A 24,222-nucleotide genomic window follows, 5' to 3' on the forward strand; every position below is an offset into this window, starting at 1 on the left:
ACGTGACCGATGACGCCATCATTATTTTTTTCTAAACTAATTTATTCCTAGATTATGCTCAAGAAATTTCATCTTGATTGGATGAAGTTTTATACTTGTCGAATTATGACGTCATAATGGAGGCACCTATGACATCATCATTAACATATTTTATTCCCCATGGCGAGTTCTTTACAATGAGCCATGCATCAATTCTTTTCTATTCAGTGCTTTCGGAGATATAGATGCAAAGTTTTTCGGTTTTTCCTAGATGGTGGTCGAACCACGTGACCTATGACATCATAATTATCATTAAAAATTTTTACAGGTGGAGTTGCACCTATAGTGAAAATTTCATGTCGACTGGACCAATGGTTGCAGAGAAAATCATATTTATTCTGTGCGGACAAACAGACAAACAAACGGACTCAAATGCAATACCCTCTCCTCTGGCGAGGGTAATAAACAAACAAATGGATTTCTCTCATCTCCCCTTCCTGTTCTGGCTGGAGTTCCCCAAGGCAGTGCTCTGGGCCCTGTCCTTTTTCTGGTCTTCATCAATGATCTCTCCGACTCTGGAAAATCCTCTCTATCTCTTTGCTGATGACTCCACTCTCTGCCGCTCCATTCTTCATCCCTCAGATCGGCAGTCTGTAGCCTCCTCACTCTCTGCAGACCCGGACAAAATCACAAACTGGGTGGAACATGTCTTTCAATCCTGACAAATCTCACACTCTTACGATGTCTCTCCGAAAAGACCTTCTGGATAACCCTCCCATATACTTTCTCAACAATTCTCTCCAAGAAGTTCTGTCACTCAAGATATTTGGTCTCACTATCTGCCATTATCTTTCCTGGGAAAACTACATTTCCAAGCTGGCCTCCAAACCACATTTCCAAGCTTTTTGGTGATTAATGTTAGCTCTTACACGAGCCTCGATCTTGTATACAAAAAACCAACAACAAAAAAAAACACGAGAATGGCTTCTCCGTACTTCTTTGTCACATACTCGGTGTACTGATTGCAGATGTCTTTGTATATGGCTCCACCTCCACGTGACCTTGGGATGCACTTGAGTACCTCAGCATCCAATAAATACTGGACTTAACCAATCATCACCGGAATATCAAGTGTCAGAAGACCCCAGGTGGCATCAGGCAGGGTTAGCTGCGGTGGTTCACGAAGCAGCAGCGACAAATCGAAGAGGGCTGGTAGGTGACTGTGCAGCTCATACTTGAAGGCCGATTCGAGATCATCTGATGTGTTTGCAGCATTGATGAGTCTCTGGAATAGGAGTTGTGGGTCGACCCTGACTTCATCGCCATCAACCTTGACTGACGATTTTGTTTTGAGTGTGACAACCTGGTCTTTCCTCCTGGATGTATACTCCACAGCAGTTTTGACCCATCCATGGACTTCAGAATCGTGTTTCCAACTGCCTCTGCTGTATCGACGTTCCGCAGACTTTGGTCAGAGCAGAAAATATTTTGCTCCTGGAGATCCGTTAGCATGTCCTTGCAGTCACGGGCTTGTTAAGCTCTCGTCACGTCCTTTTGTTCTCCTGTGTTGTGGTTCACCCTCGTGAGCTGTTGCGTTGCCATGTTAACTTCTGCACAAACAGGCATCAGACGTCATTGCTCCATCATTACTTGTCCTCTCGTAAGGCCCCCACTAGCTTCATGCTCCTCATAAATACCTGCTCGATTATGCCATTTGAGGAAAGTCCAGCCTACAGACGATCACTTCTCACCATCTGGAGACCTTCAAATAGTTTCTGGACATCAGGATGTCGAGCTAGGACATCTGCTATCACTCACAGATTTTGTGGAGGTTGTGGCCTGATGCTGCCAGATAGAGTAGTATTTCCGAAATTGCGGTAGGTGTAATGTCCAGTTACCAGTACGTTCTGCCCTGACAAACCTGCGCAGGATGTCTACCATGCCCATGTGCTGAACCCAGAGAGCTGTAGTTCTGAAAGACATCTTCACTGACTCAGCTTGTCTTTCCAAACAGTCCCCGATTCAGTTCAGCAAATCAAACTTCCTCTGCAGACATGGAACCATCCATCAGATTTTCATAGGGGACAGCAACTTCATCCAGGTCTGTTCTCCCGCTCGTATCTGTAGCAGTGTCGTCACCTAATAGGGTTGTAGCTGCTTCATCTTGACCTTCAGAATCTGTGTCTTCTGAGTTGTCAGGCTGACGTGGTAGAGGGACATCAAATGTATTGGGCAGTAGTAGGGCATTGTGTGCTGCGTCAACAATGAAGTGTGCTCGAACTACGTGAGCAATGGCCTTGCCAGTCAGCATGTGGACTACTACACTGGGTGCACTAAACGTAAAATGGCATTCGTAAACATCCATGCATGGTTCACGGAGTTGTAAAGGGTACAAATTGGCTAACTGGGATTGTCAGAAGTACACTTATATTAGTGCAATAACAGTGCAGTGAATCTAGATTAAGCAGGTGCCTTCATAAACTTTCCCACAATCCCAAAAATCAAAAATACTGATTTTAGGCCTTTCCCCTCATAGGATTTCTTAAGATATTTTATATGTTGTCAAGGACACCTTCCTAGGTATGATATAAGTGAGAGAGCTTTTGTTGGTTTGTTAGAGGTCATGGTACATAATGCATGCAGTACTAAAATGCATAATTTCTTCAGGATCATCCCATTAAACCTCTAGAACTGTTTTGAGACCCAAGGTACCTGTTGCTGTTTCGTATGCAGCCTGCGGCTCCTGGCTGCATCATTTTCTGCAAATGCGGCCTTGCCGCTGATGGTGCTGGTACACATTTTGCCGACCAAGAAAGGATGACAGGCTGATTCAACCCACCTGGTGTTATTTCAATGACATGGCAGGATTGGCAGGGGCTCAAAATTAAGACCCTAAGATCTTACGCCAGCCAGCTTAACTCTGAAGCAAACACCAGGTTAACCCAACCTGCTGACAAGATTCCATAGAAATCTGCAAGTTGTTGCAATTCCATAGTTGCAAGTTGTTGAAACCGAGCCGATAGCGGCTCAAACTACTCCGTCGCAAGTCTCGTCACATCAAAAGCCACTCTGGTGCTGATGCGGACGAGTTTAGAATGGAGTGACATTGCTTCTGCACCAGTGTCGGGGTGACAGCTTCTGCACAACACACAATTTGATCCGATCGTTTGGATATTTAATGTGAATGGCCTTCAGATACAAAGGGCAACCTACACAAACAGAGTGAAAAAAAAAAAAGACACGACACTTGTAAGGAGGGGAATTGGTCAGCTTGATTTATCCTGGAGTGGTGTGTGGCTGACAACACACACGCTGATAACACACACACACACACACACGCACATACGAGTCAAAAAATAAGTTGTAGAAATTAATACTTCCTGTTTTAGCCACACAGTGGTCGTCATCAGGGACTATGTGAGTTGCAAGTACAGCATCTTACTGTTCTTCCCAAAGATAATATCAGATACGTTTCCATAGATTAGGAATGGTGCAATATCTATCTATAATTCCAGTAATCTCTGTGTGTCTGTGTGTGTGTGTGTGTGTGTGTTTGTCTGTGACCGCTGTTTCTCGACAACTACCGGTCCGATATACTTGAAACTTGCCAGGTATATTGCTGAGGACCCGAGGATGTGCCTTTTCAAGGTTTCATATTAATCGGAGAAGTAGTTACCGAGCTATGGCGATTTAGCCGTTCGCCGTTCGCTTTGGCTTTGCGAATGGACCAAACCATTTCATGTAAATAGAGGGGGGGGGGGGGGGGGTTCTGTGGTCGTTCGCTTTGGCTTTGCGAATGGACCAAACCATTTCATGTAAATAGAGGGGGGGGGGGGTTCTGTGGTCGTTACTGCATGTAAACGCATGTTTTTTTGCACGCACGTACGGGCAAGCACGTACGTGCGGGCACGCCCTAGTTTACTCAAATCCAGCAAAGAACTACCAAGTTGTGAGTTGGTGATAATAAGTGGACCCGTTTTTGAAATGTGGGCAAGATGTGGCAGAGCAAGTGCTGTTTAACAAGACTTCAATTGGATGATAGGAAATATACAAAACAGTCAATTGATCAAAGTATCACAAGCCAATTCACTTTTGGCAAGCGTCATGATCGCGCGATATTGTTTCGCTCATATTACACAGAAAGGATACGTGCAAGCTTCTTGCATTTGTTACGGATCTGTCACTTCTGCCTTTGTTGTTATTATATACCTGTAGAATTTTTAGTTTCAGGTATTATTGTTGAAAAGATTTTTGTGTGAAATGGAGATGACTTTAGTAAAAGGTAAAAATAAATGTTTGTGAAGGAAAAAGGAAAACGCGGCAAAGGAACCGGAAGAGAAGAGAGGGAGAGGAGACGGCCATGAAAGAGATACAGCCGTAAGAAACGTTTCAACATCTTGTCGCATCGAGGCTGTGAGCAGACTTTTTTATATTGGTTGCGAATGAGTTGAGGCTTCCCGTGAAAGGGATTGCCCGCGACATCGCCCTATATTGCGATTGCAATTAAACCTGCGTCTCAGGTTTTATTAACAAGCGTGAGCTATTGTTGGCAGAAAAGCAAGAGCCTCCATTACAGGCCGATCTGCCATTTTGTCCTCGAAGAGGCCATCCGCTTGGTGCTTCGTGTTTGGTCGTTGGGATTCCCATATCGACATCGTCGTGTTGATTGCCGTTGGTTTCCATATCGGCTCAATTCCAATATCGACCTCTCACCTCGTAACTCCTCGTCCGCCGCCGTGCCGATACCTGCCTGTTGTTTTGTCATTCTGCACGGTTTCAACCAGCGTGGGATCCGTGCACGGACTTTGGGGAATGTTACATTCCACTCACGTTTGTAGTGTCGTGAGTTTATTGCTTTGAGAGCATTGGGGAATGATGGTAAGATCATATGTATGGTTCATTTGATGCAAGTGATATTTTCATTGTACTTTCTTTAATAATGTCATTATTGTGTATGTGAGAGTTATTAATACAATTACTTGTTTTGTTCTACAATGGCATTGGTGTGGTTTTACCATGGATTATTAGAACACTTAAAATAACAAGTCTTCCTGCCGTGTTCCCGCTCGAGATGCTGAGGTGCACCGTAACCAGGGTTTGGGGAGGTAATACGTAACACATTGTGACTAACGAAGGCCGCCCCGTAGCCGGATTAAAAAGAAGATTAAAACTTTGCAAAACAAGAACGGTTTTTATGACATCATAATCAATCGGGCCAATGTTACAGGTTGGGCCAACATGTGCCGCTATCCCTTTGGGTTCGATCAAGTCGATCCACAAGAAGCATTCAAAAGCGTCTTATACACGCCAAGGAAACGTGTGCCGAAGCAAGAAGACTAATTTTTGATCACATGATCATTGCAGTTTAACCCTTTGATCTGAGTGGTTGCATCGCTGGCATTGATGGAAGGACATTACCACACTACCAACGTAGTGAAAAAAAAATCATGCTGTGGATCGCGGTTTCTGGGTGCCAATTTTTGGGAAGCACCTTGCACTCCCGCAACGACAGCACCATCCTCCACCTTCTGCAGAAAGGATAGGCACAAGCTTCTTGCATTGCAACCAATGAAGGTCTGCCCCATGGCCGAAATGTAGGAAGTAAAGTTTTCTCGACAAACGGTGGACAGAAATTTTGCAGATGCGCCAAAGAACGTCGTTTTTGCACTTTCCAAAAATTCTGCACATTTAAACTAATGCTATAATCACTTGTCTGCTAATACAAAACAACATTTACTCCAGATTACAACATTTGTGAAGATTCAGACTTTTCCCCGTCTGAGGAACAAAGGTCACAGTTCTAAATATCCATATTGATGGGTACTGAGAAGGCAAGCAAGTCAAACTACCTCGATATGTACACCACGTTGACAAAAGTTTATAATGCAAAGTATCGCATGACTGCAATAAGAAGTTCCTGCCATCCTGACACAACCCTAAGTCCACGGCGAGCTATATGTAATACTGGTGAAAGGCCAGCCGATCCATGAATGGTCGCACCAGGTTGTCGGTGGCAAAGTAAAAGACGAGGCCAAAGGTGATCGAGATGGGAAGGGCTGGCAAGGCCTTCTTGAAGATTGCCAACAGTAACAAAGTGAGGCAAAGACCCTGCACACAAAACATTTCATTATCCGCACGTTTTCGCCAACAAACATCAAACTGGGCGAATCGTTGGATTATCAAGTTAAGGCTATTAAAAAACACAAAAAAAACACAAAAAAAATCCCTTCCCATGCTACATATCTACGTTGGCACATCTCAAGCAAACAGCTTCGTAAATTAAAGCATCAAGCTCTAAAAATGAGGCTTTGGAATTCTTATGTTAATAACTGTTTCCCATCATGGCTCATGAAGGAGCTGCACACACGTACTACTGGCATGGAGGATAAAAACATCAGGTACTTCGATGTTAACGACAAACAAACACGATATCTGAGATAGCAACCTGAACGCTCAGAGTTACGAGGCCAACAAGGCCTCGACACAACAAGGCCTCACTCAGAGACACCATCAAGGCCAATTCAACTTTGATAGATTACACAAATCAACATCGACATCGAACCGTCTTACGACGATGCCTTTCTTGCACAAGAAAAGATACTGGCAAATTTGCAAACTTCTACCGCCTCACCCAAAGCAGACTTACGATAATGATGGCCACGAAACAAGCGAGGGTCGTGTTCCAATCTCCACTTGCAGTTGCTGAAGCTTTACCAACGAGTACGCTGTAGAAAATGAAATCTCCGAGGCCCAATTTCACCCCACCTGCACCCGTAACCAGGATGGTAGATTAACGTTTGTGTGGTCGAGCAAGATCCTCTAAAATATCGTTTAGAACACGACGGGATGTACTGGATTGGACACCTGTCAAGCAGGCTGGATCTTTCAAAGTCATGATTCTAGAGATAATATTGTTCACTTACGCTCTTCATCAGATTCAGGGAGTGGAGCACGCTCTTCTTCAGAGTCCAGGACTTGCCCTGCAGCTGGTTCCTGCGTATCTGTACCAGCTGATGGGTTCTGTTGACGTCTTCCAGATTGGAGATTATGGTGTAGACCGTCCTGTGCACGACTTTCAACATTTTGTGCCACTTCCGCTGGGCTGTCTGTTCCCGATACAATACAACCGAAAGCTTTCAAACAGCACAAAAATCAATCCCCATTACATTAAGGCTCCGTAAAATAGACTTTAGTCAAAATAAGTTTGGCATGCAAATGAACACACCAGCGGTGACTTGCTGCAGGTCCCTCAAGGGTTGTCGGGGGTTTTCCTGGGTTTGCAAGTTTCGGTCAGCCATGTTGACGAGCCAAACCATTGTGGCTACAAAAAAATGTTTAAAAAAATTAATTGAGAGAAATAAAAAGAATCTGTGCCACAGGTGAAGAGACAATGCAATCTAAATCCAAAGTAAGACCGATTTGTAATCTCATTTAGGCCATACACATATTACATACACTTGTGAGGGCAGAAGCGGGAGTTGAGGGGTTAGATCTAATTAGGACAGCAGCTGAGTTTCAAATAATGCCAAATAATGGAATTGAGGTACGAAGAGACTGTATAAAGATTTTGCAATGCAAAATAAACAAGTACAGTCGGACCCCACTATCCACGGGGGATACGTTCCTGGAAAATCCACGAATAGTGAAACCGCAAATAGGGGGGCATTGTTTCAATGGAAGAAAGGAGGATAGGCTCCTGAGTCGCGAACGCGAATACCAAACCGCAAACGGCGAGGCAAAATCCGCGAATGGTGACGCAAATCCCGAGAATGCCGACGATGCCGACGATAATCTGCAAAGGTCGATAAAGTTCCCAGAAATGGCGCGACAAAACCCGCGAATGTCGGCAATAATCCACGAATGTCGATGAAAATCCGCGAATGCATGCCGTGCCATTGTTTCAATGGGGAAAGGGAGACAGCCAATTGCACAAATAGATACTGTGGAGTATTTTCATTCTGTACAGTAACTCGCAGGGATAACGTGTTATGCAGCTGGTGGGATATCCCGCAAAGCATTGTTCACCTGTGAACGGTGGACACATGAAGCTGTTCACAGTGTGAATGGCAGGGTATCCCACGCAACATTGTTTACCTGTGAACGGTGGAATATCAGGTGAAGCTATTCACAGTGTGAATGACGGGATATCCTGCGAAAGCCGTGAAAACGCTGAACACACGGCAGCAAACGCAGGAGCAGGTCATGCTCGCAACTCGTTGAATAAGTTTTTTTGCATATGTCCAGATGCTTTATACATGGCTGGTGAAAGATGGGTTTTATAAATAACGTATGTCAAGCTATCGGCTCGTGTAAATAGTTTTTTGGCGCCCCTGAAAAACGGCAAATTCGCGGAACACGGCCGCGAATCGGAAAAAAAGAAAAGAAAAAAAAACCGCGAATTCGCCGGACACTTTTCCGCGAATAGAGAAATAGGTCGCATTTTATCACCTGCGAATACACGGAACCCACAAATAGCAGGGTCCGACTGTATATTAAATAATAAATATAAATCCGCACAGCATTCTTTTTGGTAAATATACTCAGAGGCAAAAGTTAGTGTGACATGGAATTTTTTCATTGGTAATCTTGTGAATGAATTTTGGGATTTGAACCAGAGAAAGAGTGTGTTAAAATGGTCGAAGAAACGCAACCAAGCAGGTGTTGTTCGAATTGCATGAAATTTGCAAGAAGCATGACATATTCGAGAAAAATGGCCAGCAATGTTCACTTTAAAAGGCCAGACAACCAGACGCTTATCATTTCCACTCAATGCAGTCTTAAGAAGTGCAGAAGTCAGAAAAACACCTCTATTCATCGTTCTGGAACAAGTTCGACATGCCACGCCTCGGGGAAAATGACAGATGGAGAGCTATAGGTATGCTTCAGTCTGGTACCTCGCAGTGTGATGTTGCTCGTCGATTCAACGTCCATAGAAACACCATTTGGCACAGCTTCACCGAGCTGACGGTAGGACACGTGTCTACAGGTGCACAGGTGAACGTTACATCAGGCCATGTGTTCTGGAAGGGGATCGTTTTGGAGGTGGGGGCGTTATGATCTGGGGTGGGATAACAGCTGCAGCAAGAACGCCAATGATTGTGATTGAGGGGAACTTGAATGCTGTGAGGTACCGAGACGAGATTTTGCAAATGGCCGCTTTACCGTTTTTGCAAAAGAACGGCCCTAGAGTGACGTTTCAACACGATAATGCCAGACCACACGTTGCTCGAGTTGTACAGCAGTATCTTAATCAGAACAATGTTAATGTGTTACCCTGGCCTGCAAGATTCCCTGATTTGTCACCCATTGAACACGTCTGGGATGAAATGGAGCGACGTTTACGACGTCATCCAAATCCTCCAAAAACGCTGCAGGAACTCCACCAAATCCTTCCTCGGATATGGAATGATCTTCCCAAGGACTTTCATCGACGTTTAGTGGCCTCAATGAGGTGGAGGTGCCAGGCCTGCATCAATGCACAAGGTGGACACACTCGCTACTGACTGTGTGAACTTGCTTGTGAACCCCCTCTTGTGTTGTGGCTCATTTGCATATGCCAGGTGCACTGTTCTTATGGACTGTTGATCGTTACCATACCTTGAAACATTTGTCTTTCCATGTAATAACATTTCATTTGCGGCAGTAAAAGTTTAACACTGATTCTGTTTGTTGTTTGTGTGTCACAATAACTTTTGCCTTTGAGTATATAATAGCAAAAATTCTCAAGAAACAAGACTATCAAAATCAGTAATGAAAACATTTACGACTCACAATTGCTTCATCATAGCATTCACGTCACACGCACAGGATGAATGTCTTTTACAAGTTACTGACTCCAAACGATCAATCTGCATTCCTCACTCTCTTCTTTTTATGAATGAAAGTCCAGGCTCAAACTCAAACAATGGGATACTGCTCCCCCATTCGGTTTTGCTTACATGAGTAGATGAGGGCAGGGAAAATGGGCTCGTTTCTCTCCTGTGCAGTCTCCACCAGCATTCGGAGAGGTCCTTTTGGAGACAGCACTGCCACAAGGTCTGAAGCAGGAAGGAGGGAAAACGTCACAATGGTTTAATGCAAGGCCTTGTACGAGAGGACAAGGTACATCGGGCTGCGGTACATCGGGAGCACCGATTGGAGAATTCGTTTAAAGTAGAGTGTGAAAGCTACAATTACACCTGGTTTTACACCCGGTTTTGAACAATTTCAGCATCTTTTTGATTTTTTTTTCTCAAAGTGCTTGCTCGAATGCTTAAGCCACTTGGTGAACTCTCTACAAGAAACTTGTAAATGAACACACCCTCCCCCAATGTTCTTGAGGCCCAACTGTAGATCAACTGTAATATATATATATATATATATATATATATATATATATATATATATATATATATATATATATATATATATATATATATTGTTACGGTACGCGGTTAAGGATGTTATATTTGCCGAGCGGAGGCTCCGCGACCGAACAGTTGTTCCCCGACTAAACCCGATTTACCCAAACGTTGGCCGTATCACGCCACCGCTATTCAATGAGGGAAAAGACTAAGACGACGGATGTGAAGAAAAGGAAGACGAAGGCAAAGAAAGGTTTGAAATACGATTACTATTTATTACTATTTACAGGCTCAAAGTAACCAAGGAGAAGGAAAGATAATAAAATAATATACAGAAGCTTTTAGAGACACAGGGAAAATACTAGCTTATCTAACAGGCTTAATTAATACCCAGGACAGAACAAACGAAGACGACTCACACGGGGAACGATGATAGGAATTGGCTGGAAGGAGAGGAAAGTCCAATTGGTTCGGCAGCACGAATCGGCGTGTTGGGCAGCTGCCGTTCCTCCGCGGCCCTGCTCCAAACCGCCGTCCAGGCCCCAAATGGCTGGCGAGCGTTGTGGCGGCTGCTGCTGCTGCTGCTGTAGACGCTGCCACTGGCGAGCAAGGTGACGAATAGCAGGCTTTTTCGCTTCCCTGGATGACCTCTGCTTTTGGACCTCACAACTCAGCTCTGCTCTGACGACCCAGCTCTTTCCTTTGCACCTCACCACGCAGCTCAGCTCAGCCTTGGACCTTTTTGCAACTCTCTCCTGACGACCCTTCTGCTTGTCTCCTTTTTGCCACTCTCGGTGGGGGCTGATGCAACGGGTTTTATAACCCCCGCCCTTCACCCTTTGCGAACCTCCCCCAAGCATTCTCTCTCCGCCCTCTCAAGCCAAACCCCTTGTTCATGGTTGGTCGAGTGGGGCTGGCTCACTCCTCCCCTCTCTGACGAGGTGGGGACCCGCCTTTCTTCCCCAACCCTGCTTCGTGGTCAATGGCGGCTTTGGAGGGGATGTAATTGCCAAATTGAGGCTTGGCCATTACGAAAGGGGAAATGGAGGTTTTTGGGAATGGGAATGAAGGGAATCTATCTCTTTTACTCGGTGCAATGGAGTGTCATGTTATGTTAATGGACGACAAGGCCTTACCCTAAAACACATAATAAGATATAAGCTACTGAACAAGGGTTTTATCGGGTCCTGCAATGTGGTGTTTCATGGAATAACTACCGAGACGCCCTTTTTATCTTTACACAACTCCGGAGGCAGGAGGCGCAGAATAAACAATAATAATAATAAAGCACACAATAAAAAAAATACAGTCCTCATATCCGCAACAATATATATATATACATTATATATATTGTTACAGATCGCGGTTAGATGTTGTAGACCGAGCGGTTGGTGACCGCGACCTAACAAACTTACCCGATTCCACCCGAACTTTGGCCGGATCGCACCACAGCTGCTCAATCAGGGAAAAGACAAAGGCGACGAATGCAAAGAGGAAAAAGGAATAAAACGAGAAGACGTACAGACGAGTAATGGGGTTTATTATTTACACAAGCAAAACGGAGCAATCAAGGTTTATTTACAACACATAAGACGCAGGTGACACAGTGCAAATACTAGCTTATCTACAGGCTTAACTTATCCCAGGACAGAACAAACAAAAGACACTGACTCACGCGGGGAATTGCAGGAATCGCAGGATGTGGATGGCTGGAGGGAGAGGGAGGTCCAAAGGGGGTCCCGCAGCACAACCGGCGCGTTTAGCAGCCGCCGTTCAGGCCAGGCCCCACGCTGCTATTTTGGCTGCTGTTTTGGCTGCCGTGTACGTCGCGTGCTTTGCCAGGCCTTGTCCCACTCGTCTGGTCCAAACCCTCAACTCTTTCTTCTTTCTCTCACTCTTTACCACTCTCTCTTGACGACCAACTCAGACCTCTCTCACCAAGACCAACCCTTTTTGACCAACCGACTCAGACCCTCTCCTGGCAATCGACTCACTCCAACTCCTTGTGACCAACTCCAGGGCTTTTTGTCTTCTCCTCTCCTCTGTAAAAACGCATCTCTTTTTGACACGCCCCTGCCTTGGGTTATATAGGCCCCCGCCCCTCAACCTTTTCGAACCTCCCTGATCGCTCTTCCTCCGCCCTCTCTAGCCAAACCCCTGGCTCATGGTTGGTCGAGTGGGGCTGGCTCACTCCTCCCCTCTATGACGAGGTGGAGACACGCCTTTCTTCCCCGACTCGAGCCTCGTGGTCAATGGCGGTTATTGGAGGGGAGGTAATATGGGCAATCGAGGGCTCAGCAGTGACGAGAGGGGATGTAATATGGAAATGGAGGTTTTGGGGATGGGAAGGAAAGGGAGATTTTGGGGATGGGAAGGAAAGGGGATCTATTTCTTTCACTGGTGCAATGGAGTATTTCAATTAATGGAAGACACAGCCTTACACTAATACACATAATAAGGATATAACTGTCAAAAAAAGATATATCGTGTCCTGCATGTATGTTTTATGGACTAACTACGGGAACGCCCTTTTGACCTTTATACAACCACAAACGGAGGGAGGAGGGGTGATATTTTACAACAACATTTTACCACAACAGTAAAATAAAAAAAAACATTCTCATATCCACAACACTGCACCCTCCTCCCCTTAGGCACGTCCCGGGCCTATAACTTTTACCTTAGTGTGGCACGTAGGTGTAGTTCCCTCTACTTTTAACCTGACCCTGAGTGCGACAGTTTTAAAACATAAATAAATGTGTCCCGCTGCTCCATTGCACCCTGCCTAACAGACTTACGCCCACAGTTAACCGAATTGCGGAATGGTCTTCAAACTATACACTGACGGTGGGAAGCATTATTTACAATGACGCTATTTTTATTTACAAAACTAACCCAGGACCTGTGATTGTTCTTTCTGGGGGGGAGACAGTCTGCTCTGCATCGACACACCATTAAAGCACCCAAAAACGCACCAATACACACCCAAGCACCAATCGGTGCAGTTACCATAGTTCATCAGTGTTCAATGAATAAAAATAAATTCAACAACCCCTAACCCTGCAGGTGTCTCTTGCTCTTCGGCTCCCTCTGCTGGTTATTATTATTTCTTCCAGTTGTTGTCATTCTTTTGCTTTGCTTACTGGCGGCCTATTTGCAATAAAGTGTGCCCAATGTGTCCTTTTTATTTTCTTTATTTATGGCCCACAGGGCCGACTATGCGTGGTTCACCTGTGGGGCATCGGTGCCCTGTGGCCAAGGTCCGCCAGCAAGATTTCAGGCCCTCATGGCCGGTTCCAGCAGAGGGGCCATGCCCCAACCCATGGGGTCCATAGGTGGTGCTCGGCCACAGACATGTGGTCCATAATGTGGTGCATCGATGCAGACAGCTGGTTCTGGGAATTTCGGGCGCACAATGGCCGACCCACGCACGCTCCCCTCGGCACCCAATGGCACACAGGTCATGTGGGAGACAAAAGGGGAAAGACAATTGAGCGAGGGGTAAGGTCACAAGGGTACACATCAATAAGGCAATGCAAGGCGAAATGCGTATGGAGGGCGAAGTGAGAAAGCTCGTCCCTACCGTACGTCACCCCCCTGTCACCTACCCTACCCTTACCCCATATGTACAAAAATCTACACATTTACAAATTAGTCACTACTGTCACGTCTTCCCCATATTTCCCCTATACCAAATTCGTCTCCACAATCCCTCTACTTCAAAATTTGCCATCACCAAATTCATCATCAATCCTCATAAGGAGGCAGAGATGGAACATCAAAGCACAATGTCACACCCACGTCATGATGCGTCTCACAATCCAAAACATTTGCATCAAAAATAATTAAACATGGCATGGTGCGGAGTACCTGTCACCTCAGGTGAGTGGATGCAGATGGTGCGAGGAGATCCTTCATCCTAACTATCCTCTAAATGATTTTAACACACTTTACACTACCCGGGGTCTTTCCCTGCCAATCCATTGGCCAACTTACACTATGGGTTCTAATAACCAATTCCCATTGACCAACTGTGGTGCTTCTCAATTTGGGGTCTCACTCCCCCGATTCATCTCCCGGTGCTCTAGCACAATTTCTGGGCTGCGACGTGTACCTCTCCCAACAGGTCTACCCACCTGCACACCTCCACCACTGTAGTTGCCACCCGAGCTTACCTAGCTCCTCACCCTAACCTAACTAACTGGGGACAGCCCCTCCCCTGGCTCTGTCACCCCATGGTGCCCTCTGGCACTGGGCTACCCGGGTCCGTCCTCCGGATCCTCGGGCCCCATCCACAACAACTACTACCGGCTCCCAGAGCCCACCTGCGGCCTCACCTGGCCGACATCCTCACAGTGGTGGAGTGCCCAAACCAACTACACACACTAACAGGCTACACGCCCAGCCATTTCCACAACACCAATGCACCCATCCACATACCTTTCTGCCACCCGCACCACAGATGCCAATATCCAACCACAATTTACCTGTACCCTCTACCTAACACTTACACTACCCGCCCCGGGTATCCGTGATGGGGGTCCACTCTTCCCCCATTCACACCTTCGCACCATCCACTCCACTCCACAATTTCCACCATTCTCACTCCACGACCATCCATTCCACCACTCCAGATATTCCACACTACCATTTATTCCACACAGCCACATACACCTGTTCTTCATTCACCTGTCGTTGCACACCTGTGCAATCATACCTGGTGCCACCTGCACCCTCCTTTCTTCCTGGACCATTTGGTCAACACAACACGCAATCACCACTACTCCCTCATACACTGCTCCACACACCTGTTCAGTTGCACACCTGTGCAATCACACCTGTTCCATTCTCACCTGTTCAATCCTCACACACACGGCATCATCTCAGCTAACTACTCCCCTCTGAAACTTGCGCTTCCCAGTCGTCCCTTTAAACTATTGCGCTCCCACGTCATTATAATCCACACTAATCTACCTGCGTCCCCACTACAGGTATCAGTCACTAACTAACCTTAACGTCACCTAATGTCATCTTCGCTAGATCCCTATCAATATAACCTAACCCACCCGGGCTAGTTTTCACTGCCATACACCCCATAAGCTATTGCGCATTTGCCCCACCTCTGTGAGGGATGGTGGATTTGCCATCCCACCACATCAGGGGTCTCTCTATCAATTTTGCTCGTCCAAATTCCAACCAATTCAAAAATTTTCCATTTACTGCCAATTCTACCCACTATTATAAATTTCGTATCAAATCACGATCACTATCACCATCACCCGTCTACTTATTAGGTCCTCTCGGTGCGCCATGACATCATTAAACTCGGTTCGTAAAGCCGAGCAATGAATTCGGGTGGTTTGGTTGCCTGCAGGTTGAATCCGTCCGGCTTTCGGTTCAAGGGAGGTGGTTTGGCTGGACCGAGATTCCACGCACCATCTCGGCGCGGCACCTTGCGGTCCCGGGCCCGATGGCTCAATCTCCCCTGGTCGGAACCCCGTCCCCACGAGGGGGCACCGTTCCGCCTCCTCCCACTCGCCCTTGAACCGGACCGGTCGCCTCGCCCGACAAAGCCCGGACTCGACCGTGCGGGGCGGGGCCAAGCCCGAATCGGCAACGACGCTTCGAAGAGAAGCGACGCAGCATCGATCCGCGCCGGGCCTCGCACCCAACAAAGCACCCCACGCCCCGAGTGCTCGCATCGGCTATCCGTCGCCCTAACCACTACCCCGGTTACCGTTGATGCTTTACTTGCATGCTCACAAGCATACGCTACCCCTTTCACCCTCACAAAACCTGGCGTTCCAACGCCGTCCGTACATTCCACCAACGCTCTCTCTGTTACACACCACACCTCTCGCGCACACTTCGGTCCACACCTCTCCTCCGTTACGTCCTCCGTAACACTCACCATGGGCGTGCACTCCGTATTGCTCTCACTCCCTGTGTCACACCCCGTACATCCCGACGTGCATTCTCGCTCGCACTCGGTTTCACTCCCACACTTTATAACACACCCACTCGCCGACGCACACTTTTTCCTCCCACGCGTGCCATTTCCACTCACACGGGACCCTTCACCAACGCCCGGATGCTTCCTCGATCCCAAGCGCGCGAAAATTCTTTTGTCGCTAAACATCCTCTTACAAAATCTCCCCGCACAATACACAACAGCACGTCTCACCTTCGGGGTTCTTCTTCCTCCCTGCACCAAAACCTGCAAACTTCCATTCGGGTTAAGCACAGCATCGTGATGTGAGCAGGGACTTTGCACATATTCCATTTCTCCCTGCAATTCCCGGGCTACCTCCGTCATCTCTTCAATTTCAATGCCCACTTCCGCTTTTTCTGTACTCACCTCGACGACCGTTGGCTTTAATAAAATTCCCTCTACCTCATCGGTCGCCGGCTTTTCCAAGCCCCGGGTCGCGATTTCTACCCCCGTCATTGTACCCGTGCTTTCCTCCGCTTCGCTCAACCAGCGCTTTTCGACTCGCGTTACCTCCTCGTGCACCCCTGGGACCCTTTCGCCCAACTTGCGGTCTCTGTCCCTCTGCTCCCTTTCCTCCCTATCGGCCCTCATTCCGTTCGTTGTTGCTTCAATTTGGTTACTCAACCGCTCACTCTGAGCATCCATCCGGTTCCCCAAGTCATTTTTGAATTGCTCCCTCATCTCGGCCATAAGGGCCTCCATTTCAGCCATAAATGATTGCACGTCTTCCACCGTTGGTACAAAGGGCGCGGCTAAATTTGGCGCCACAATAATCATGTGCGCGAGGCCGCCATTTTGTGCGTCTGATACTCCCTCAACCGCCTCCTCATTGCTCCCCTCCATTTGATCCTGGGTTACTCCTAACCCCTCCTCTAGCTCACCCACCGGCATTCGATCGCCTTGGCCAGCCATGGCGCGATTTCAAAATTCGGGTTTTGCTTTACACAAAACAAATTTCGGCAGCTCGTAATTTTGACCAAAATTTTTTTTTCCTCTATTCGTTTTTTTAAAAAAATTTGGTCGGGCCTCGAATCCCACTCCCAGACACCAATTGTTACAGATCGCGGTTAGATGTTGTAGACCAAGCGGTTGGTGACCGCGACCTAACAAACTTACCCGATTCCACCCGAACTTTGGCCGGATCGCACCACAGCTGCTCAATCAGGGAAAAGACAAAGGCGACGAATGCAAAGAGGAAAAAGGAATAAAACGAGAAGACGTACAGACGAGTAATGGGGTTTATTATTTACACAAGCAAAACGGAGCAATCAAGGTTTATTTACAACACATAAGACGCAGGTGACACAGTGCAAATACTAGCTTATCTACAGGCTTAACTTATCCCAGGACAGAACAAACAAAAGACACTGACTCACGCGGGGAATTGCAGGAATCGCAGGATGTGGATGGCTGGAGGGAGAGGGAGGTCCAAAGGGGGTCCCGCAGCACAACCGGCGCGTTTAGCAGCCGCCGTTCAGGCCAGGCCCCACGCTGCTATTTTGGCTGCTGTTTTGGCTGCCGTGTACGTCGCGTGCTTTGCCAGGCCTTGTCCCACTCGTCTGGTCCAAACCCTCAACTCTTTCTTCTTTCTCTCACTCTTTACCACTCTCTCTTGACGACCAACTCAGACCTCTCTCACCAAGACCAACCCTTTTTGACCAACCGACTCAGACCCTCTCCTGGCAATCGACTCACTCCAACTCCTTGTGACCAACTCCAGGGCTTTTTGTCTTCTCCTCTCCTCTGTAAAAACGCATCTCTTTTTGACACGCCCCTGCCTTGGGTTATATAGGCCCCCGCCCCTCAACCTTTTCGAACCTCCCTGATCGCTCTTCCTCCGCCCTCTCTAGCCAAACCCCTGGCTCATGGTTGGTCGAGTGGGGCTGGCTCACTCCTCCCCTCTATGACGAGGTGGAGACACGCCTTTCTTCCCCGACTCGAGCCTCGTGGTCAATGGCGGTTATTGGAGGGGAGGTAATATGGGCAATCGAGGGCTCAGCAGTGACGAGAGGGGATGTAATATGGAAATGGAGGTTTTGGGGATGGGAAGGAAAGGGAGATTTTGGGGATGGGAAGGAAAGGGGATCTATTTCTTTCACTGGTGCAATGGAGTATTTCAATTAATGGAAGACACAGCCTTACACTAATACACATAATAAGGATATAACTGTCAAAAAAAGATATATCGTGTCCTGCATGTATGTTTTATGGACTAACTACGGGAACGCCCTTTTGACCTTTATACAACCACAAACGGAGGGAGGAGGGGTGATATTTTACAACAACATTTTACCACAACAGTAAAATTAAAAAAAACATTCTCATATCCACAACAATATATATATATATCCAAGAAAGGAATGACCCTTCCTGCCGCTCCAGTAGGGAATGGGTGTACTCGAACAAACCCTCCCTCCTCCCGGACGGACGTACAACTCGAAAACATAATGTCTCCAGCCACCTTCGGGGCTGGAGGCATAAAAACTGAAAATCCAAGGATCTTGAGGCCAGCAACCATAAAAAGGATGGAAAGGCAGGATTGGAAAGGCAGGAATGGATCGAAAGAACGCAGAGATTCGATAAATTTCAACCTCTACACAAGAAAGGGACAAATGACAAGAAATGGTAGAGAAAGAGATTTTGAGAAGTGCAGGTTACATGACTCACCGTAAATCGAAATGGCGCCTAATATTACCCAGGCGGACCACTCCGGCAAGTACTTGATGAAGACGAGAGCCATAAGAGCAGAGATCATAATCAGATAGGCTTGCTGAAGGTGCAGCGGGCCTTTCCAGTGGATGCAGATCATGCCCACCACTCCAAAGTTCCACATGACCAGGATCAGTGTTGGGTAGTCCATTGCCACGTTGTACGTTTTGAAGACCTCCCTATAGGAAGGGGATGGGTATCAAGGTTTCAAATTTTTTAATACTAGGATTGGGTGAAGTGTTCCTCACATTGTTTGCATTGCTGCTGCGACTACTTTAACGGCCATAATTATTCCCACCTTTTGTGGATTCGGTTGGGGAATGTTTTTAGCCCAATTCTTTCACAAACTGGCCGGCCAGGCCTTCTGTTTGACTGAAAGTGCAGGAATTTATAATTTTTCAAGATGCCGGCGATAACTCGCCTACTCTTCACCAAAGACATCTTGAACGTCTACCAACAACCTGTAATGGGACAAGGGTCCTCCAGCTTAACGTCCGTTTGATGGGTGTTGATGCCTCACCTTGCATGTGAAACACCGAAGATGACCAACAACAAATGAATTTAAATTTTTTTTTTTGAAGTGGTGACAACTGTACTCACTTGCTCAATAAATTAATACAACTTTGTGAACCCATTTTGAAAAAGTGCAGAAAACCCCCCACTCCCCTTTCCAGGTTTCTGCAGGGCTCACACAGTCCACCATTAACCCCTTCTAGTGAAACTACAGCACCCACATCCAGGATCACTGTTCACTCCACTCATTTGTTCCTCTTTTTCCCCCACCTGTAGAACCCCCTTCCGCATTCTCTTCAATCTTATTCTTCCCTCCAGGTCTTCAACACAGTTGTTCTCCACCATCTCAGATCAACCCCAGTGCACATAGTGGACATCTCTCTGACCATCCTCAGGGAGCCTGCTCAGCGTCGACGAGTCTGGCATTTCACTCAGGCCAACTGGCACGGTCTTCAAGCAGCCATCAATCATCTGGACTGGTCTCCCATCTCTACCACCTCTGACATCAACTCATCCTGGGAATTCTTCCAAAGTAAATTGCTCTCTCTCATGCACAGATTTATCCCATCTCGTCTTCAGTTGTCATACCCTTCCTCCCGTCCATGGTACACGGAATCTTGTGGTGAGGCCGTTGCCCAGAAACAACTTGCCTTCGTCTCCTGGAAAGCAAATCCAACGGAAGGAAATCTCATTTCCTTTCACAAAGCCCGAAACAAGTGTGTGTCCACCCTCAGGAGAGCCAGGAAACAATATCTCTCCGTTCTCAAGACCGAACTCTCTTATCTGTCTCCCTCTTCCAAATCCTGGTGGCGTCTGGTCAAATCCGTTTCTGGTGTTTGTTCCCCCTCCATCCCCTCCCTTACCTCAAACGGCTACACAGCTGACTCCGCACGTGAAAAAGCTGAATGCCTCAACTCTGTGTTTGCCTCTAAATCTTGTGTCCCAAACCCATCCCTCTCTGTACCCACCATACCCAGTCGTACCCTGCTGCTCCTGGACTCCGTGTCCTTTCCTCCTGACAAGGTGGAAAAGTTTCTGTCAACCCTCGACTCTGATTCTGCAACTGGACCCGACGGCATCAGCCCACGGGTCCTAAAATCCTGCTCTGCTGCTCTATCTCACCCTCTCTCTGTTCTCTTCACCCTCTCTTTTGCTCAAGATCAACTGCCATCTGCTTGGAAATCAGCCAACATCACCGCTTTGCACAAAAAAGGTGCAAAAACAGATCCTAGCAACTACAGACCAATCAGCCTTCTCCCAATTATCAGCAAAGTCATGGAAACCATCATTGCTTCGGATATGAAATCTTTCCTCTTCTCCAATGGCTTGATCTCTGATCATCAATTTGGTTTCAGACCAGGTCACTCTACTCTGGACATGCTGCTTCTGCTGTCTCAACAATGGATGGAGGTCCTCAATGCCAAACAGGAAATTAGAGCTGTCTCCCTCGACATATCACGTGCCTTCGACACGGTCTGGCACCCCGCTCTGCTCACCAAACTCTCCTCCTTTGGTATCCATGGAAATCTCCACGCATGGCTGGCGGACTTCCTCTCTAGTCGTCGTCAACGTGTGGCCCTGAATGGGTTTCTCTCATCTCCTCTTCCTGTTCAGGCTGGAGTTCCCCAAGGCAGTGTTCTGGGCCCCGTGCTTTTTCTGGTCTTCATCAATGATCTCTCTGACTCTCTCGAAAATCCTCTCTATCTCTTTGCTGATGACTCCACTCTCTGCCGCTCCATTCCTCTTCCCTCAGATCGGCAGTCTGCTGCCTCCTCACTCTCTGAAGACCTGGACAAAATCACAGACTGGTCAAACAAGTGGAACACGTCTTTCAATCCTGACAAATCTCACACTCTTACTATGTCTCTCCGAAAAGATCGACTGGACAACCCTCCCATCTACTTTCTCAACAATCCTCTCCAAGAAGTTCTGTCGCTCAAGATTTTGGGTCTCACTATCTGCCATGATCTTTCTTGGGAAAACCACATTTCCAAGCTGGCCTCCAAAGCCAGTCGCCGACTGGGCATCCTCCGTCGTGCGAAGTCCTTCCTCGGCACACCTGAGCTCCTCACCACATACAAGGCTTTCATCCGCAGCTCAATGGAATACTGTTCTCCCCAAAGGGCCGGTGCTCCTGCCTCACACCTAGCTCGGCTTCACGCTGTTGAAACCAAAGCTTTCAGAATTATTGGAATCTCCCGCGATGAAGCTATCTCTGAGGGCCTTTCACTCACTCACCGCAGGCAGGTAGGTGGTCTTTCTGTCTTCCACCGACTCCTCTCCGGCCTTGCACCCCCAGCTCTCTCTGTGCTCTGTCCCCCAAATATTCCTACAGGTCGCACAAGATCTGCCAGCAACCCTCTGATGGTTAAACTGCCAAAATCTCGGCTCTCTGCTCACCTTCACTCTTTCATTCCTCTTTTCTCCCGCCTCTGGAACAAACTCCCTCACTCCCTTCAATCCCACTCCTCCCTCCAGGTCTTTAAAACAGCTGTTCACCACCATCTCTTATCTTCCCCCATCCAAAACCTTGATCTTTTCTACCCCCGCTAATTCACCCCAGATCCACCTTGTTTGAAATTCCAACTTCTTTCCTGGAAGTCCTGGCAGTGTCCATATGTTTTATACCTCTCCCACCGCCCCCTTCCCATGCCCCCCCCCCAAAGCCCTCGCCCTCTCTCAGATCTCTCGATGTCTCCATGTCTCTCGGTCCCTGCTCTCAAATGTTGTGTTTGTGTCCTTCCCCCTCTCTCCCCATCTTGTCTACCGCTCCCGATGTTATTTGTTTTGTGTGTCTGTTTGTCTTTCTGTGTGATTAATGTTCGCTCTTTCACGAGCCTCGATCTTGTATACAAAAAATAAAAAATAAAAAATAAAACCCCAATCCAAAACCACGATCTTTTTTTACCTTCTTTAATCAACCCCCCCCCCCCCCTCCCCCACACCATCCCAATCCCTCTTGCTTCCAAAGTTTTTCCTTCTGAGAGTTTCCTTCTGCATCCATCGTATCCACTGTAGCCTGGTGTTGGCTTAGCGATTAGGGTGCCGGCTTGGGATCCTAGGATCCTGGGTTTGAATCCCGGTGGATCACTGAATTAACGCCAGGGGTGTTGACTCAGCCTGTCATCCCTCCGAGGTCGGCAAATTGAGTACCAGCTCACTGGTAATTCCCTGTGTGTCGCAAGAGGCGACTAACAGGGTTGGCGGCAGGAAGGGCATCCGGCCATAAAACATTGCTTCAAAAAGGGGACCACGGTGCCCAAAAAAGGCCAGGCTAACCCCTGCTCTGTGGGGGGAAATGGCCTCTAAAGGTGGTTCTATCCATCGTATCCACTCCATGCATCATCTCCTTCCTATCCCCATTCCTCCCCGCACCCATTGCTTGTCCGCCTCCCCTGTTGGTGTCTCCCCACCCCTCTTCCCCCACGCCCACACTCTCTATGCCGTTCCTTTTGCCCTGTTGCGGCCTGATCCATTCAGCGTACCGGCACAAGCTCTTCCATGGGCCGAGACCATGCATCAAGATTGCAAACATAAAATCCAACATGAATTTTCCTATTTTCCTTGGATGATAAGAATATAATTACCGTAAGTCACCTTTGAGGCAGAATGACCTTAGCATACAGGAAGCCTGGTAGAACAAACAAGCATTTCAGTTAAATACTATATTTTGGAGTGGAAGTCAATTACTTTTTCCCCTCCCGGAAGTCCATGCCTCGACTTGCAAGCTCACTCAGAATCGACTTATCTATGGTTTACGACAACGATTCTGCAGCTGGTTTTAAATACTGTACCTATATAATCTACATGATAAACTAACAGAATTTGGAAAGCACTGGGAGCATTTCAGCAGCTCCAAAGTGTTTGGACGGCAAAAGATATCCAACGTGACACCAAAGTTGAACTGCATATCATCTTGACGTATGGGTCAGAAAGTTGGGATTTAAAGCAAGAAGAAGAACATCTTTCAATCCTGACAAATCTCACACTCTTACGATGTCTCTCCGAAAAGACCGACTGGACAACCCTCCCATCTACTTTCTGAATAATCCTCTCCAAGAAGTCTGTCACTCAAGCTTTTAGGTCTCACTATCTGCCATGATCTTTCCTGGGAAAACCACATTTCCAAGCTGGCCTCCAAAGCCAGTCGCCGACTGGGCATCCTCCGTCGTGCGAAGTCCTTCCTTGGCACACCTGAGCTCCTCACCACATACAAGGAAGGCTTTCATCCGCAGCTCAATGGAATACTGCTCTCCCCTCTGGGCTGGTGCTCCTGCCTCACACCTAGCTCGTCTTCACGCTGTTGAAACCAAAGCATTCAGAATCATTGGAATCTCCCGTGATGAAGCTATCTCCGAGGGCCTTTCACTCACTCACTGCAGGCAGGTTGGTGGTCTTTCTGTCTTCTACCGACTCCTCTCCGGCCTTGCTCCCCCAGCTCTCTCTGGGCTCTGTCCCCCAAATATTCCTACAGGTTGCACAAGATCTGCCTGCAACCCTCTTATAGTTAAACTGCCAAAATGAAGACTCTCTGCTCACCTTCACTCCTTCATTCCTCTTTTCTCCTGCCGCTGGAACAAACTCCCTCACTCTCTTCAATCCCACTCCTCCCTCCAGGTCTTTAAAACGGCTGTTCACCACCATCTCTTATCTTCCCCAATCCAAAACCTTGATCTTTTCTACCCC

The 24,222-nt window shown here is 47.4% G+C and overlaps 1 protein-coding gene across 1 annotated transcript in view; it reads right to left on the minus strand.

Moving 5' to 3' along the window:
* Window positions 1-4,890: 4,890 nt before the first annotated feature.
* LOC137434926 (presenilin-1) overlaps window positions 4,891-24,222 on the minus strand; it is a 29,532-nt gene continuing 10,200 nt past the window's right edge. Inside the window, exons 6-11 of the mRNA XM_068128166.2 lie at window positions 18,982-19,202; window positions 9,918-10,016; window positions 7,205-7,300; window positions 6,903-7,085; window positions 6,626-6,744; window positions 4,891-6,087 (exon numbers count right to left, since the gene is read on the minus strand). Of these exons, the coding sequence (XP_067984267.2) occupies window positions 5,932-6,087; window positions 6,626-6,744; window positions 6,903-7,085; window positions 7,205-7,300; window positions 9,918-10,016; window positions 18,982-19,202 (874 nt within the window). The 3' untranslated portion in view covers window positions 4,891-5,931. The remainder of the gene's footprint in view (window positions 6,088-6,625; window positions 6,745-6,902; window positions 7,086-7,204; window positions 7,301-9,917; window positions 10,017-18,981; window positions 19,203-24,222) is intronic.

Source organism: Myxine glutinosa, chromosome 9 (genome assembly GCF_964187855.1).
Source record: "Myxine glutinosa chromosome 9, kmMyxGlut1.1, whole genome shotgun sequence".
Classification (NCBI taxonomy): domain Eukaryota; kingdom Metazoa; phylum Chordata; class Myxini; order Myxiniformes; family Myxinidae; genus Myxine; species Myxine glutinosa.